The 18,034-nt window shown below is 56.4% G+C and overlaps 1 protein-coding gene across 3 annotated transcripts in view; it reads right to left on the reverse strand.

Annotated features, from left to right (window-relative positions):
• PEPD (peptidase D) overlaps positions 1-15,129 on the reverse strand; it is a 136,118-nt gene extending 120,989 nt beyond the window's left edge. For 2 of the 3 annotated variants that reach the window (XM_011947398.1, XM_011947393.1), the window contains exons 1-3: positions 14,966-15,129; positions 5,384-5,567; positions 3,817-3,944 (exon numbers count right to left, since the gene is read on the reverse strand). In XM_011947398.1, coding sequence (XP_011802788.1) covers positions 3,817-3,944; positions 5,384-5,567; positions 14,966-14,982 — 329 coding nt within the window. In that variant the 5' untranslated portion in view covers positions 14,983-15,129. The remainder of the gene's footprint in view (positions 1-3,816; positions 3,945-5,383; positions 5,568-14,965) is intronic. The other variant, XM_011947404.1, reaches the window with a different exon arrangement.
• Between the last annotated feature and the right edge of the window lie 2,905 nt (positions 15,130-18,034).

An 18,034-nucleotide genomic window follows, 5' to 3' on the forward strand; every position in this document is an offset into this window, starting at 1 on the left:
CTCTCACACAAGATGTGGGTATGGCCCTGGGAAGGCTGAGCGCCCCTCCCTGCATACCAGAGCCAGGGACGGAACAGGGTACAAAGTACAAAGGTTCCAGGAGGGCCCCCCGACCTGGTCAAAGTGGCTCCCCAACTCTGGGCTCTGAAGCTGTGTGGGGCGCTGACTCACAGAGGCCCACAGCCAAAGCCACCCTCCAGTAAGCCCGACTCCGATGAAAAATGATGGGAAACGCTCTCACATCAAAAAGACACCACACACTGTTGTGAGCAGAGACTCGGAATAAAAATGCATTCAAAACTACCACCCTCCTCGTCCCAGAACAGGCCTGGGGTGAGGAGTGGGCCGGCCTCAGGCTGCCCACGGCCCCAGGCGTCTGCAACCCTGACAACAGCGAGACCGTTTTCCGCAGGAAGTGGCAGATCCTGCAGACGGGGGTGTCGTTTCCCTGGGCGACTTTGGATCGCAGTATCTGCCAGATGGATTTTCAAAAACCATCAGATAGGGACTGAAAAGGAAGCTGAGGAGCTGAAGGTCAAATGTGCAGTCTGGTGGGTTTTGCTTGCAAAGGCCAGGTACTCCCGTCAGGCCCCGCTCCCGGTGCCCTATTGATTCCAGGAGCAGCTGGAAGCAGCTGTACGCAATCAGATCTGGCCACTCCCCAGCTCCGGTCCCACACAGTCAACCTCGCCACCACTGCTCTGCTACAACTGAGCCTTCTCTCCCGAGGGCTCAGGATGTAGAGACTCAGACAGGGTCACCCCAGGGCAGAGGAATGGAGACGCCTGCTGGGGGTGGCTGTGGTAGGGAACCAGGATGGCAGGACACAACGGTCTACCTCTCAGCTATGGGGCCAGAAGCCCCCTTGGGATGAAGGCTGCCTGATCTGACCTGCCCAGCATGTACACAGAGGAGGCATCTGCCCTAACTGCTGAGCTGCTTCTCTGAGCAGTGGGACATGTCAACAGGCTCTGAGCCAGCAGTGAGGGCCATGAGGAGGATGAGAGGGCAGCCAGGTCAAAACCGCAGGTGTCACCCAGAGTCAAGGATCCCCTGGCGCAGGAGCCCTCACTCGTCCTGAGGCGTGCCACTTGCAAGAAAGGCTGAGGCCACAACTCTGCTCTGGGTGGAGAGAGGATGCTGGGAGAATCCTCCTGCAGAAAGCAAACCTAAACTCTTCGTCACTGCTGTCCCAGTTACAATGGCTGGGGAATAAACCACTCCAACATTTAATGGAGTGCAAGACCACCGATCATGTTCATGGATTCTGAGGGTCGGGAATTCGGACCAAGCCCGGAGAGGACAGCAAAGCTCTGCTCCACATCTAGGACCTCAGCAGGTGGAAGGCTGGGGCTTGGAACCACCTGGGGCTCATGCACGCTGGCGGCTGGGGTCCCCCTGTGGGGAATCTGTGCTTCCTCATGATGTGGCGGGTGGGTCCCCAGGGCAAGCACCCCACGGGAGAGAACCAGGTGGAAGCCACAATGCAGTTTACAGTCAAGCCTCAGACGTCACACAGCAGTACCGCCACCTGGTCATGAGGCCCAGACCTGGGTCAGGCAGGAGGGAAACAGATGTCACCTGCAGACAGCAAGTGTCCAGAAACACTGCTGTGGCCATTTTTGGACACGATAATCTGCCTCCTGGAACCATCCCTGCCTCGTGTCAGTGTCACAGATATAACCGCCGCCACAGTGGCCAGCACTGTACCTCCAGTCCTGGGGGGCTTCCAGAGGGGCATCACAGGGAAGGAACTGGAGCCCCAAACATGACCAGACCCACTCGCAAGCCCCACGGCCCCACAGAAGCCACACTGAGCAAGCAGGCAAGCTCAGCCTCCAACCGCAGCTCCAGCAAGACCCGGCGGCAGGACCTGCACGGGTCACGCCCCCATGCTGAGCCATTTCCTCTTTTATAACAGGGCAGTCATAAGGATTCCACCGGGAATGAGATGAAGGTCGACAGTAAAGATCACAACAGGATGGGAAGGCACCGTCAGGTGAGGGCCTCCGAGGGGCAGCCCGGTAGAAGCCCCAAAGGCACTCGGCCCGGGTGTGTCCACTCCGTGCCCTTCTTCCCAGGGGCTGAGCCAGATTACCCCCAGGAGAAACAGCCCTCTTTTCTTCTGCTGCCAATTGTGCTCCAGGCTGAGTCCTGCCCAGCAAAGATCCCAGTCTTGCCAGGCTGGGATCCTGCCAAGCAGCCTAAGAGCAGAATGATCACCAACTTGTAAGCCTGAACCCCTCTCCCTGAGACAGCAGGAGCAGCACACACCACAGCCAACGAAGGCAGAAATGGAGTCTGCACTGAAGGGAGGGTGAGGGGAGGGTGGCGCTGGAAGCAGGAGAAGCCCCACTGTGGCCCCGGCCCTCGGCACAGAGCCCAGTCCCTGTGGCAGCCAGGGGCCTTGTCACTCAAACCAGTCACAGCCTCTCCAGTCCACCTGGTAATGAGCGTTCTGGGGCACCAGGCAGCAAAGGCTGCAATTTATACATTAGCCCAGAATAATCACTCTCCAGGCGGAGATGACACGCAGCGAGGCGGCCAGCATTTAGCAGGATCCTCTGATCACCTCAAACCTCCCTGGTTAAGTACAGCGTCCACCCTGGCACCTCTGAGCAGGCAGAACAGCTCCTCCGGGGTGGGGGAACCTGGAACAGCAGGCATCGTGGAGGGTGGAGGAAGGTACACTGCAGCCAGAGCCTCTGCTCCATCTCACACGTGGGCCAGGAGGGCAGGGCCTGCACTGTGTGCAGAGGCAGGCAGCAAATAACACACCCAGCATATCAGCAACAGGTCTCAGAAAGGCAGTCCCCCAACCCCAACCCAACCCACCACCCTCAGGCACGCACAGGGCCATGCCACACCTGTCGATGCCACACAGGAGTGACGGTCTCCCAGGGCCAAAGCCTCAGACATTTTCACAGAGCGAGGAAGCTAGAATTTCAGGATTAACAAACTGTACTTCTAAACAAACAAGGCCCCCAGCTGACAGGGCTCTGATGAGTGGAGGAACACCATGGTTCTCGGTCTCGAGTCGAATTAGAAAAAACGACATGGACACACATGGAGTGGTTTTAAGGAGTGGAGAATTTAATAGACAAGAAGGAAGGAAGAAGACAGAAGGAAGAAGTTCCTCTGTACAGAGACAGAGGAAGGGGGACTCCAAAGCTGAAACAGGAGGTCCCCAAGTGCAGTGGCCACCAGCCAGGTATATATGCAGAGGCTGCGGGAGGTGGTGTCTGATTTGCATAGGGCTCAGGGGATTGGTTTGACCAAGCACGTTATTCACATAGCCCACGAAAAAGCTGGCTCTCCCACCCTAGCCTTTTAATATGCAAATGCAGGGTACCATGGATGTTCTACACATGTGGGGATATGTGGGGGCAGCCATGTTGCCAGGAACGTGTGGGGCAAGGGCAAGAAGGCCTAGGGGATCGCCATGTTGGGTGGACCCAGTTTCTAATGGCCTACATCTGCATATCAAAGGTTGCCTGCCTGGCTTTAGGAGCTGGGGCTTTACCAGAAAACTTCCCAAGGACCCCTTTTCCTCTTTATCTACCTAAAATAATTTCTTAATAACTCCTACGACACAGTTGTACTCCAGCGGTAACATCCCTTCCCAACCAAGGGTGCAAGGCTCTGGTGCGAGGCAGGCTGTCACAGCCCTGACCGCATGCCCTTCCTCCTGCAGTTCTTCCCTACTCCCCATCCCCAGGCCCAGCCCGGCCCTCCCATCCCACCTCCCCTCCACCTCCCCTACCCCCCCTAGCCCATGGTTGGTAGCCGCGGTGCCTCAGCCAGGCTGCTCCTTACTTTCCCATCCAGGTGGCATGGCTGGCAGGAAGCCTGGGCACAAACAGGGTCGACTTCCCAGTGTCAACATCAATGATGCCGTAGCAGCCTGGCTCAGTGACACCGAACGCCCAGTGAAAAAAGGACTCCTGTGGCAGGAACAAGAACTCTTGTTAGCCAGTGGAATGTGAGGTGCAAGGAGGGACCGGTGGCTGCATCGCAGCACCCCAGAGAGCCAGCTCGGACCGACAGCCTCTTGCAACTGACCCCAGCCCCAGACATCCCTTCCCCTCAGCACCCGACTCCCTGGCTCATCCTCCCGTGGTTTGGCAGGGGGCAACCTGGCAGCTCCTCCACCCTGCTGGGAGCTCTCCTTGATGCTGCAGGTTTCGGGTATGTGCCCGAGCCCCCCTGTATTCCCACCCCCTAGGTCCATGACAGGGCGCCCAGCACCACCACACATCCAGCTCAGCCCTGCCTCTCTGCCACGTGCAGGCAGGCAAGACGCCCCCCAGATTCCAGTGCCCAGGCCGGATATCTGCACGGAAATGGATTCCTCCATTTAGGACTTCTTACTTCCCTCTCCCACCCCCGGGGCGGCTGATGACTTCAGTGTTTAGGGATGAATGCTGCGCTAAAAGGACGTCACATAGGTACGGTGGAGGAGGATCTCTTCCAAAATTAGCCTTGCATACCATCAGAAAGGGAGCCAACAGCTGAATTTAGGAAATCGGTTTTTAAGCCGCAGAATATTTAAACCTGGAGAAGCATCAAGACTGGCCAGAGAAAACTTATTTAGACCGCCATGTCTCTCACTGCCATGGGACTGCAGGCTTGCAGCTGTGTGAACAATAGCGGACAGAGAGGCCCCTTCGGGCAGAAGGTGCTTTTAGTAAAGAAAAAAATGGTCTGCGGTCACTCAGCAATGGGTCTCAGCCCATCTGTGGACTGCCGGGGCAACAGGGTTCAGCTAGGGAAGCCATGCCTTCCCATATCCTCTCCACACTCGGCTCCCCTTCGCATTCCCATCTCTCTTCTTGCCAGGATGCCGCATGGACACATTCCCTAGGCTCTACCCGCCCCAGAGAGGTTCTGAAGCTCCCGCTGTAGTCAGGCTCCAGCTCTGGGCATGGCAGCGGGGAGAAAAGAGCACTAGATTTAGAGATGGAAGACAAGGTTCTAATCCCAACTCCACCTCTTGGCAAGTCATTTTCCCTCTGAGCCTCAGTTTTCTCATCTGCAAAATGGGTGTAATGCTAAGATCTGTGAAAGTGGGCCAAGCTCAGAGCCTCACAGTCTTCCTGGGTGGGTGTCCTCATGTTCCTGTACCTGGGGACCAAGTGCTGCCAGTGACTCTCAGCCACGGCCACCATGATCAGGCTGGTTGCCTGCAGGTGGGCCACCCGGTGCCCCACATCTTCAAGTTCTACATCTTCAAGGAGCCCCTGGACCACTTCCCAGGCAAGGAAACGGAGGCTCAGGGAGGGCCACAAAAGGCAGCTCTGGCCAAGCTGGGGCCTCCAACTCCTGCTCAGGCAAGAGGCCCCATCACAGGCCCGTTCACCTGCGGCCAAGGGGGCAGGCTCACCTGGCGGAAGAGGACCCCGGTGTCAGTGCAGTAGCGCTGAGTCTCCTCCCCGCCCTGCAGGACCACGACAGAGCCGGCCTGCACAGCAGGGTTCTTCCGCAGCCGCTCACACAGGCGCTGCCGGTTCAAGGCAAAGAGCGCCAGGGGCACCTTCAGGGTTTCATTCCCCAGCCAAAACGAGGGTCTGCAGAGGCAAGAGCACACACAGCCACACAGGACTCTGTTAGCATCTCCAAGCATGCCCACACCTGAGATCGGGGTGACCGGAGGCCCGAGCCTGCCGTGGGACCCCCATCAGCACGGGGCAAGCTGCCCGAGCTCCACCTGCTTTTGACCCAGAAATAGCCCCTCACTGGTCCCCCTGAGAACCACAGGGGCTTGTCTCCCCTCCATCACCCATGCTGTCCTGACTCCACCCCCCCGCTCCTCTGTCCCCCAGCCAACTGCCCAGCAGGCCACAGGGACTGCACACTCCTGAATCTGTAGCAGGTCCCCAGTCCTGCTGCATTGGTGCCCATGACCGTGGGGGCCACACTCTCTGTGGAAACCCTCCCCAACAGCAGCTGGTCCAGGCTCCCTACCAGCCAGGCCCCCAGCTCCCGGCCCAACCTCCCTGCTGGAGCCCAGCTTGGCCCAACCCTGGGGCCTCTTCCCTAACCGGCTCCTTCCCTCAGCTCAGCTGAGCTCACCCAATCCCTCAGCTCAAAGGACCATCTGCATCTGCAGACCAATGACGTCTGGCTCCAGACTCACAGACCCATCGGCCACCCTCAGCAGGCAGAAGATGGCCCTGAACCAAAGCCGCTCCTCCCCAGCCTCCCCCGACACAAAGCACCTGTGCCTGGACAGTCCTGCAGGCCCTCCTGACCTCCTATCTCATCCAACCTCCTGGCCACCAGCAAGGTCTGGACTCTACCTTCAGTGCACATCCCCATCCCCAGGGCCACCGCCCCATGTCCCGTCTAGACAACTGCAGGCAACTCTCAACGGCGCTCTTGGCCCCAGCTTCCCCATGGCCTGGTCTGCACCTTCTGCCACAATGGCCCTTTCGAAATGCCAATCCCAGCACACATTCTCTGCCCAACCCTGTGCTGGCTGGCTTCTCTGAGTGCAGACTTCACTCCCCAGCCACGAGGGATCCAGGCCCCCAGTTCACCCTTGGTTTCCTCTGCTGCAGCATCCTCACTCATCCCTAAACAGCCAGAACACTCCAGCCTTTGCCGCTGCGGTGCCCTGTGGGGAATGCTCTTCCCAAGGGCCCTTTCATCCAGCCTCTGCAGAAATGCCCCTTTCCTACCCAACCCACCCCCCAGCTCTCTTCACATCTCTTTAGAGCCCCCATCATTCTTCATTTATTTGTTTGCTGGCCCTCCAGGTAACATGTAAGCTCCCTGAAGGCAGGGACAGAGCAGGTATCGGTATCTATGGAATGAATGAATAAACAGACGGTGGTCCCAGCAAGCAGGCTGGAGGCCGGGGCAGGTGTGGAGAGACAATGGGGATGAGGTGGAGGAGGAGTAAGCAGGGGCGGGGTATGCAGGAGGGAGCCCCTGCAGGCTCTCCAGCCAGGGGACAGTGGGTGGGCATGGAGGTCAAGGAGGCAGGGACGTCCCAGAGCTGGTGAGAGCAGAGAGCGCTGCCCAGGAACTGCAGTGAAGCTGCGGATGAAACCTGCCCTCACAGTGCAGCACTGTGAAGCTGCCTGGGGCACCTCTTACACTCACCTCACATGGGACCCTCAGAGGCCCTGACCCTCCTGCCACGGTCACACAAGCAGGTGACACCTTCTGCACATCTTGGCTCCAATACGACCTTCTCAGGATGGTCCTCCCCAGCCTCCCTCTTTGAACCTGCAACTCTTCTCCTTGCCCAACCCCCTACTAGTCCCTGGCCTGAGGTTTCCCCACTTGCTCTCCAGATACACCCCCCTGCACTGTACCCAGAGGCCGACCTACCCAACCTCCTCAGCGTGGATGCTGCCCCCTGCCTCCAGGGACGCTGAGCCTACGGCAGGCAAAAGAGGCTGGGGGCAGGAGGAGAAGGAGGAGGACAGTGGATCCACTCCCCTGGCTCCCTCCCTGGGGACCCTGGAACTAAACGGCTGGGGGCACGTCTCCACCCAGGGCCACCGCTCTGATGAGGCCACCCTGCCCCACAGCACGGCCCTTGTGGGTTTCTGACCAGGTTCCCCACTCTTCTTTCCTGGGTTCCCTTAACGTGCGCACAGCTCTGCATATCGTCCCCACTCTCCACTCTCCTTAGTGGTCCCCTGGAGTAAACTCCTAATGTGGGGCCAGGTCCCTGGCTAAGACAACGCTTAGCACTCAGCACCTTCCAACATAAATGCAGCGGGTGCTGCCTGGTGCTTCCTGGTGTTCTCCAGCCCACCTCCTCGGGTGGAAACACTGGGAGATGGAGCTCCACGTTGCCTCGGTCACTGCCGTGCCCTCACCTGACACCTTGCCTGACACACAGCAAACGCTCAACACATATCTGCTGAATGACACACAGGACCACACACACAGCTGTGGGATGAGAAGATGCCACATCAGCCGCAGCGGGGCAGGAAGCAGCCCTGGAGCCCCAGCCTGCCCAGGAAGGGTGGAGGGTCAGAAGCAGCTGCACATGCTGACATGACTAGAGCCCCCTCCCGCTCCCCCACATGCCCTTCCTACCCTCCCAGAAGGGTGAACAGGTGGCTGGGTGGACACCAGCAGCCAGAGCTTCCTCTGGGCTGTGGCTGCTTTTCTCCCACACTCAGCCATCGGGATGAAAGGACAGAAGGACAGAGGGAAGTCGGTGAGAGTTTGTAAACATGACCACATCCCAGATGGCCATGCCGTCAGGAACTGAAAGTGCAGTCACCAGCACCCTGTGCTCAGACGTCCCCCACAGACTCCCACACCCTTCACTCGGGAAAGCCCATGGTGGGATGGGCACAGGGGCAAAACTCGTCTCTGCAGAGTCCCCAACAGCACAGGGGCAATGACACCAAGGCCCTGCTATGGACAGCCTCAGCCACAATCATCGAACAGCACGACCGGCCGAAAATGCCCATCCTCAGCCACCAGCCTGGCCCCCACCTGCAATGCTTGCAGAAGGGCTGGCCTTCCCCTTGTCCAGAACCTTCTGAGGGACTGAAATTTCTCAGGGCACACGGACTGGGATCCCAAGGGCTGAGCAGAAAACTTGATAAGCCACCTTCTCCTTGAGCACTCAGCTGCCACTGCAAAGAAGATCTACAACCACAGCCGGGTGTGGGAGCGGGCGCCTGTAGTCCCAGCTACTCAGGAGGCTGAGGCAGGAGAATAGCATGAACCCGGGAGACGGAGATTGCAGTGAGCCGAGATCACGCCACTGCACTCCAGCCTGGGCGACAAAGCGAGACTCCATCTAAAAAAAAAAAAAAAAAAAAATCTACAACCATGCTTACTTCTCCACGGGGCTCCGCCAGAACAGAACCCACCCTGTGCAGGGCTCTGGGTATGAGAAGGGCTAGCCTGAGCCACGAGGCAGGGCAATATGCTACAGTCATTAATTACAGGACACCAAGGAATAAAGTTTTATAGAGACATGCCCTTTGATTTCTCATGGCAGAAACCAAACCCCCAGAGAGACTGTCAGGCTCAGAGCCAACACAGATGAATTCTTCCTGCAAATTCAGCAAATGCAGCACCAATAAAACATCTCCAACAGGTTTCTGCTGCAGCTTTCGTTAAGTGGCACCTGGAATTTAAAAGGCAAAAGCCATTATCATCCCCAGGTCCCAAGGTAAATAAGCCATGCTTTGCTGCAGACAGACAGGGCGCAAGAGCTCTAGGGCCTCAGAGACCCACAGAACAAGTCTCTGAGACCCAGAGGCCAGGATCCCCACTGCCCTGGCAACAACCAAGACCCAGTAAGCAGCCCAGGACCAAGAACGGAGTGACCAAGACTGAGGCCAGTCCCCAAGGAGGGTAGGATACCACTGCCCCTGCAAGCCATCCCTGTCTCCATACAACCCACACCCCCGTATCAGTACCAGGCCACCCTCTCCTTAACAGCCAACTGCAAGGCTCTTACCTAAGGCCTAGGGATCCCCAAGGATTCATCCTCAAAATCAGGGGCTCCATCTACCTGGATGGGAAAAAGCTATACCTTTATTTTCTCTAACCTCCAATTCAAATTTACATTTTCTTCAATTATTCACATAAGTAACAAACTACTCAGTGTCAGCAATGCACGTTAATCTGTCACCAGCAAAAATCAAAGGTATTTTAACACCACATTATTGCTGTTGCAGTATCTCGAAATATCACTTTTGCACCTCACAACTTCAAAATTAAAGTAGTTGGGCCAGGCGCAGCGGCTCATGCCTATAATCCCAGCACTGTGGGAGGCAGGAATTTGAGAGCAGAATGGGCAACATGGCAAAACCCCATCTCTACCGAAAACACAAAAATCAGCCAGGAATGGTGGCTTGTGGTTGTGGTCCCAGCTACCTGGGAGGCTGAGGCAGGAGGATTGCTTGAGCCTTAGAGGCAGAAACTACAGTGAACGGAGATCCCAACACTACACTCCAGCCTGGGGGACAGGGCAAGACCCTGTCTCAAACTTATGTAACATTTTGATAACTGTATTTCCAAATAATTGGGTTTTATTTTTGAAACACTCTGTACTTATTTCATGCATTTAAAAACATTATGCCAGCCAGGCACGGTGGCTCACGCCTATAATCCCAACATTTTGGGAGGCCAACACAGGCGGACCACCTGAGGTTAAGAGTTCGAAACCAGCCTGGCCAACATGGTGAAACCCTGTCTCTACTAAAAATACAAAAATTAGCCGGGCATAGTGGCGTACACCTATAATCCCAGCCACTCGGGAGGCTGAGGCAGGAGAATCACTTGAACCTGGGAGGCGGAGGTTGCAGTGAGCCGAGATGAAGCCACTGCACTCCAGCCTGGGCGACAGAGCGAGACTCCCTCTCAAAAAAGAAACAAAAAAAAAAACATGATGCCAAGAATAGTGCGTAGGTTTCACTGATGCCTGTGGGGTCCACCGCACAGACAAGGAAAAATCTCTGCACTAGAATGTGGAGTCGCTGGCCAGGCGCGGTGGCTCACACCTGTAAACAAGGCACTTTGGGAGGTTGAGGCGGGTAGATCACGAGGTCAGGAGTTCGAGACCAGCCTGGCCAACATAATGAAACCCCATCTCTACTAAAAATACAAAAAAATTGTCCAGGCGTGGTAGCAGGCACCTGTAATCCCAGCTACTCAGGAGGCTGAGGCAGGAGAATTGCTGGAACCCGGCAGGCAGAGGTTGCAGTGAGCCATGATCGTGCCATTGTACTCCAGCCCAGGTGACAGTACAAGACTCTTTCTCAAAAAAAGAAAAAAAAGAAAAAAAAAAAAAAGACTGTGGAGCCACTTCTAGATAGGGCCATACCGCTAAACTCCCAGCAGGAGAGGCCAGCCAAGGACCAGCCACCTCCTCCCCTCAGCCTCCAGCGTGGGGCCAGGCACCAGACAGACGCTCGGGCAGCCCACTGGGTGCCTGACCATAAGTGCCAGGCTGGAGAGGGTTGCCACAGCTGGAGAGGACCTTGAGGCAACTGACCAGCATCTTCCACCTTGTACCTCTCAGCATACACAGAAACCAAGAGAGGGCCGTGTGGAGTCAGGACCTGGGGAAGAGCCAGGGAAGGACACTCAGTGGCCAGCCTGCCTCCCACAGGCCCACCCATCCCCAGCCCCTAGAGTCGGCCTGAGTCTTCTGCTTCTGGAGCGCAAGGTTCACATTAGGGTGGGGTCGGGCTCGTGACCCACAATCTGAGTCCTGCAGAAGACTCTCCAGAAGAATGCTGACTCCAGTGTAACCTATGGCCCAACAGGTACACGCCCAGGGCAGCTCACCTATTGCCTCTTTCTGGCTCTGCAACAGCTCCTGGGAGCCACTCAGTGAAAGAATTAAAGCTATTAAAGCTTTAAAGAATTAAAGCTATTTCTTCATCCTATTCCTCGGAATTCTGTCACCATGACTCCTTCCCTCAATCACTAGGAGTCTTCCAGGAAAGCTGGATGGGATGCTGCACTAATTTAGAGTAAATCCCCTTTTCATTCATTTCATCAAGCACCAATCACAGGGCAGCTACAGACTGGCCCTGAGCCTGAGGATACAACAGAACCCCTGGGCTCTAAGGATGCTAAGAGAGGCATGAAGGGAAGCAACTCCTAACCCACAATTGGCAGCCGTGGAAATGTGTCCTGCTGGGGAGAAAACCGTGCGCTCTGGAGTTCTGAGCACTCAGCCTTTACCGGAGGGCTGGGAAAGGCTTCTGGGAAAGGGAACCATCTGAGCTGGGCCTGCAAAAATTTGAACAATCACATAGAGGACAAGAGCATTCCAGGGATAGTGGGTGAGTGTGCAAGGGAAGAAGGGAAAGGAAAAAGCCATGTGGGGGAGCAGATGCAGACAGGTCTGGCTGGAGCTGAGATATTTCAAATTATCAACCCTATCTGTGGAATGCTGAAAGCACGGCTCAAGGAGACAGCAGTGCCACCAAGTGCCATGGGATAGGGACCCCTCTCCATGAGGGGATGGGAGGTGACGTCACAGCACTCTGTCTCAACCTGAAGCCTATACCCAGACTAGCAAGAGAAAGTAGGATCAACCCTGAAACACTCCCAGAGTAGACTCTTGAGTTTCAAATTGAATCTGAGATGCTAGTTTTGGGCTTCCCCTACTCCCCAAATCATATGGGGCACACCCCAGTCACCTGGAACTCTCATGGACCCCCTCTGTCCCAGGCTCCGGTAGGATTCTACAGACAACCAAATCCAACTCCCAGGGAGCCCATGGCCACGGCCGTGACTTGCTGGCGTCATGCCTCGTTATGCCTGACTCTATGATCTGTCCTGTGGGTGCAGCTGGAAGCTGAGCCAGAAACATACTTAATCGATCTGCTCTTAAGGAAGCCACTGGGGTCAACCTCAGGCTCAAAGTACCCACGGGAAAGCCCATACCAGACTGGGATGGCTCTTCCCAAGGAGACTGCCAGGCTCTGGAAGCTCCCACGCCCTCTCAATAGCACACCTCTCTAAGACTTGCCTGTCAGGCCTCTGAGCCCAAGCCAGGCCATTGCATCCCCTGTGACTTGCACAGATACGCCCAGATGGCCTGAAGTAACTGAAGAATCACAAAAGAAGTGCAAATGCTCTGCCTCGCCTTAACTGATGACATTCCACCACAAAAGTGAAAATGGCCAGTCCTTGCCTTAAGTGACGATATTATCTTGTGAAATTCCTTTTCCTGGCTCATCCCGGCTCAAAAAGCTCCCCCACTGAGCACCTTGTAACCCCCACTCCTGTCCGCCAGCGAACAACCCCTCTTTGACTGTAATTTTCCTTTACCTACTCAAATCCTATAAAACGGCCCCACCCTTATCTTCCTTCACTGACTCTCTTTTCCGACTCAGCCCGCCTGCACCCAGGTGAAATAAACAGCCATGTGGCTCACACAAAGCCTGTTTGGTGGTCTCTTCACACGGACGCGAATGACACTGCCACTCTGTTTTGCCTCCCTCACCCACCCTGTGTGGTGGCCCAGATAATTCGTTCTGCTAGAAAAGCTCTCATTCTGGGGCAGGCGCAGTGGCTCACACCTGTAATCCTAGCACTTTGGGAGGCCAAGGTGGGTGGATCACCTGAGATCAGGAGTTCGAGACCAGTCTGGCCAACATGGTGAAACCCCATCTCTACTAAAAATACAAAAAATGAGCTGGGCGTGGTGGCACACGCCTGTAATTCCAGCTACTGAGGAGGCTAAGGCAGAAGAATCGCTTGAACCTGGGAGGCAGAGGTTGCAGTGAGCCGAGATCATGCCATTGCACTCCAGCATGGGCAACAAGAGCAAAACTCCGTCTCAAAAAAACAAAAACAAAAAAAGAAAGAGAAAAAGAAAGGCTCTCATTCCAGGATCCAGTCAGTTCCAGACTTGCTCCTATCCAGGCATCAGCTTGGTTCCTGCAGGAGCGCAGCAGGTCTCAGGCCAGCTTGGAGTCCTGAACCCAAATGCAACCCCTGGCACTCCCTGTGGGAACCAAGCCAGCCTAAACAGAGAGACAGCACACCCACAGCTGGGCACCAGCCTGCTCATTCTACCCTTTAAAAGGGTCACAGGCTGGATTCAAAGATCTGACCCTGAGTTCCTTGACACCCATCTGAGACTTTGTCTGCACTGTTCTCTACCCGAAGGGAGTCTCATTGCTAAAGGATTAGCACAAAAGTCATCCAGGGAGTGAAGCCTTCCAGCACTTTCCCTGAGCTCAGAATCCATGTTCCTCCTTTGCAAATGCCAAGACCACACGCAAGCAGATGGATGACAGAGTCCCATGTGTCCATCTGCTCCAGTGGCCTGTGAGTACCTAAGGGAAGGCCCAGTGCTATTCCTGGAATACAGCAGGTGCCCACAAAATGTTTGATTTGTATGTTCTAAGCTCCCTCAACCTTGGGGACCAAATGAGAACCCACTTTCTGTTGCCATTTTCCCTGCATCTTAAAAAGAGAGATGCATTCAGTCCACTAGATTCCCCCATTCTGACCTCAGTTTCCAACCTGGCATCTGGAATACTGCCCCATCCTACACCAAGCCCCCTCTACCCCACCGAGCCACCAGACTCACACCTTCTCCCACTGAACTCACACATAGCTCAGGGGAGCCTACTCTTTTAAAACAGATCCAGCAGCTAGTAACAAAACCCTTCCAGCCCCTCAGGGCAAAGTCTGAAGAAGCCACCTGGAACACCACACCTTCCAGCCCCAGGCATGCACCCCTGTCCCCAGAACACTCTGAACTCTCAACCTTTGTCCCTTACCCTGGGCTCAGATGCTCCCTATCTGGGAGAGTCCGCCCAACGCTCCGGTAAACCCATCTGTCCACCCTTCCTCCCACTAGGACCACTCAGCCTTTCTTTCATTCAGCCCAGTATGGAGCACCTACTGTGTGCAAGGCACTGGGCTAGTGAGAACCAGGTTAACGGACCTGCCCTTGCACTCTAAATGCAGAGAAGATAATGAACAAGTACAAACAATGCTCTATATGGTTTATCAGGTAATGATAAGGGCACAAAAAGTGGGATAGAAAAGGATTCCCTGAGGAGGTGACATTTGGCCCCTGAAAGAAATGTGGACGTGCCCTACGGGGAAAAGGGAATTCCAAGTCCGTCTCAAATACCGCCTCCTCCGGGAAGCGCCCAGGTGCCTGCGGTCCTCGCAACGCCGCCCTCCCACTGGGGGGTCTTGGCAGCGAACATGCGTGTCGACCCCAGCCCCCACCGCAGCCTCACACAGTGGGGCCGCCAGACGCGCGCAGGTAGGGCTTGAGCCAGCCAGGAGGGTGGAGAGGGGCTGCGGCCCCTGCGCTGACCCTGACTCGGAGCGTGAAGCTCGCCGACCGGCGCTCGGACTCTGGGCCGACGGAAAGAGGCACCTACCCGCGGCATTCAGCGAGCCCGGTTGGGGCTCTCACCCGCGGTCCGGCTGGGACACCCATGCCTCTCTCCACGCCAGCGGGAAAGAGCGAGGGAGGTGCACTACTCACCCGGTGGCCGCCGCCATATTCGCCCGGCACCGGCGTCACGTGCAGTGCGGCGTCAGCTGAGCCCCTCCGGGTCCCAATGCGTGGGGCGGGGTAAGAGCGGGGGAAAGGGCGGGGCAGGGGGTGGGGCCGGGAGTCCTGGACCCACCTCCTCCAGAGCCAAACTCCACGGTACGGGAAGGGGCGGTACCTGGGGAGGAGCGGATCCCTGAAGGGGCGGGGCTCCCGGAGAGGGGCGGGCCCAGCATAAATGGGCGGGCTGCCTACAGGAGACAGTACGTAGGGGTAGCGGGCAGCATCTTCCTCCTTTGCGTGGTGGGAGGGAGATCCTGAAGCAGAGGACACCTTGATTCCGGTTCAGCCCCCGATCTGGCGTCCCAGCCAACCCGGGAGAAGAACACATAGGAATAAAGAAACCACGTGGGAGGAGAGGAGGGAGACTGACTCAGGCTAGGGTCGGGGCAGAGGTGGGGATTTTTGTTTAAGAAGGGAAAGGGCTTGAGCAAAGGCCAGGGGGCAACTGGAGGACTCTAAAGGTGCAGCAGCTCGAAGAGTGTGCGCGAGAGAGGGGCAGCCTAAGGGAAGTAAGGGCCAGACCCTGCGGGGCCTCCACTGTGGGGCCTGTGAGTTAAGTCTGGTAGGATCTTTTCTAGGTTTCCTGGGCTGCCGAATGGAGAAGGTGGAGAAAGGGAAGCCAGGGAGGAGGACAGGTGAGAAGTGGGCACAGCCGAGAAGGGTTTAGGAAGGAGAGTCTGCCAGAAGGCTTACTTCTTTGCCCCACTGGGCACTGGTACTGGGTGCAGAGTCCTACAGAGAAGGGGTAGGGACCCTGCAGCAGACGCTGCCCTCCCTACTGCCAACAGGGTCAGGGCATTACAGGCACGGCCCAAATGCGTTGCACATGTGAGCTCATAGAAACCTCACCCACAGCCCTATGAGGTCGAGACTATCTTTAAGTCTATTTTACAGACAAGGAAACTGAGGCCAGACAGTGCTCACACGGGGGCTGAGCTCATGAAGCCATACCCTGAGGAATGACCTCACTGCCCATGTGAAGGAAGGGGGCCCCACACTGTTGGGGGAGGGCGTCCCTGGCACCCGGGGCCACACAAGGGTGTACAGATGTGTGTAGACAGGTGGATGGGTGGCCCAGGTAGGCCTGTGGGGCTCCTGACCCCAGCCTGCAGCTGTCCCACAGCTGGAAGTGGCTTCTGATCAAAGACTATGGGTTGGGGGATGCTTCTTGTTTCTTTATCGAGACAATGATGTGGGTCACCATGGCCAGGCTGGTGGGAGCCAGGGGCTGTGACTGGAGAAGCAGCTGCTGTTTGTCCCCATGAAGCAGGGAGGAGAATAGCCTCCTTAAATCAGAAGAAGGGAGCCAGCCATAAGCAGGGTAGTGAAGGGCACGCAGCACGGTTACCTGGAAGCCCAGTACCATCCCTGCTGTCCCCACGTCAGGCGGGAGCTAATGGGGCCACCTCACCGGGCTGCTGAAGGGTTTCAGGTTTCACACTCAAAGGATGGTGGCCCCTCCAGACAGCCCCTCCTACCTCCCAGACCCAGATAAGGAAAATGAGAGCTAATGGAAGAGGGGGGCCTCATCCCTTCTACCCCTTCCCACAACACATGGGCAATTTGCGGGGTCCCTCACCTCCAGGCAAGGTCCAAGAGGAGCTCTCGCCACCCTCTTGCCAGTTTCCAGGGAGGAGAACAGAGGTAAGGATTCACACCCCACTGCCTGGCCCAGGGGCCCCAAGAACTTAGAACACCCCCCATTAAGCAGTAGCTCTGCCTTCAGCTTAAGAAACTCAACTCCCTAATAAGTGGCACTTAAAAAAATATATAATAACAAAGGGTGAGCAGAATGAGCTTTCCATGCGCCTTCAAGGAAGGAAAACCTATCCCCGCCAGCTCATTGCACCTGCCCACTACCATTTCTTTTGACATAAAATATGTCAAAATTAAGCCAGCTGCCAGCTCTGAGTGCTTACTAATATGAAAACGAAGTCATTGTCCCAAACACTCATAAAATAATAGGAGGAAGGCACCCACCAACTGAGTGGAACTCCCTTATTTGTGTACAGTAATAAGGAGGCACTGCCCATGACCCCTGCCCACCCAGGTCCCCTGCCCTCTCCCCTCCCCATCAAGGGCTCTGGCAGGGCTGCCCCTCACTCCTCACCCCTCCCTATCAGAGGCTCTGGCAGGGCTGCCCCTAGCCTCTCGCTCCTCCCCATCAGAGGCTCTGATGGGGCTGTCCCTCACCCCTCACCCCTCACCCCTCCCCCTCAGAGGCTCTGGCAGGGGCTCCAGAAGCTGCCCAGAGTATGGGAGAAGACTGTAGTTATTCATGCAGGGCAGACCCAGGACATTGCTGGGAGCCGGGAGGCAATTGGGGGAAGATTGATTTTAGAGAGTCGAAGTGGGAGTGTGTAAATCAGCCAAGGCAGCGCGCCAGGCAGCACTCTCACGCGGCATTGCCTCCGAGGTCACAGGCCCTTGGCTGAAAGAGTCTCCCCTCATCAAACCCTACAGGTGGCTGGGAGGTGTCTGCACTGGGTCAGCCTGGTAGCCCGGTAGCCGGCCCAGCATTATTCTCCAGAAGGCCCCCCTCCGCCCCTGCCAGGACTTGCAAAAGAAGCTTCACCCTGGGAAGACACCTCTTGTGTCCTGAAACACTGTGTCCAGACAGGTTTCCCTCCTCCACCCATTCCCCACAATCTAGCCTCCACTCTTGCAGCTCCATGGATGCTGCTGATAGCTGGCTGCCTGGAGATGGCAGGCCCAGATGTGGCGGCCTGCTAGGCTCTGACTCACGAGTCACCCTTGGGCCATGAAGCAGAGGTCCCAGGAAGAGCCCTGTCCACCTTCTGCTGTGGATTGAGGGCACTGGTGTATCAGAGGCTCTGTGGGACCACACTGGAGGTAGCCTGGATGCTGGTTCTGCCCCGCACTACCCAGTTGTGGCCCACGGTGCCACTCTGGGACTGGCTATGTTGTGAGGGCCAGGGACCCAGACCCTGCCCTTGCCCAGAGGATCCTCGGTCTGTGGACAGAGGTAGAGGAGCC

Source organism: Colobus angolensis, unplaced genomic scaffold (genome assembly GCF_000951035.1).
Source record: "Colobus angolensis palliatus isolate OR3802 unplaced genomic scaffold, Cang.pa_1.0 Scaffold107, whole genome shotgun sequence".
In the NCBI taxonomy this organism is placed as follows: domain Eukaryota; kingdom Metazoa; phylum Chordata; class Mammalia; order Primates; family Cercopithecidae; genus Colobus; species Colobus angolensis.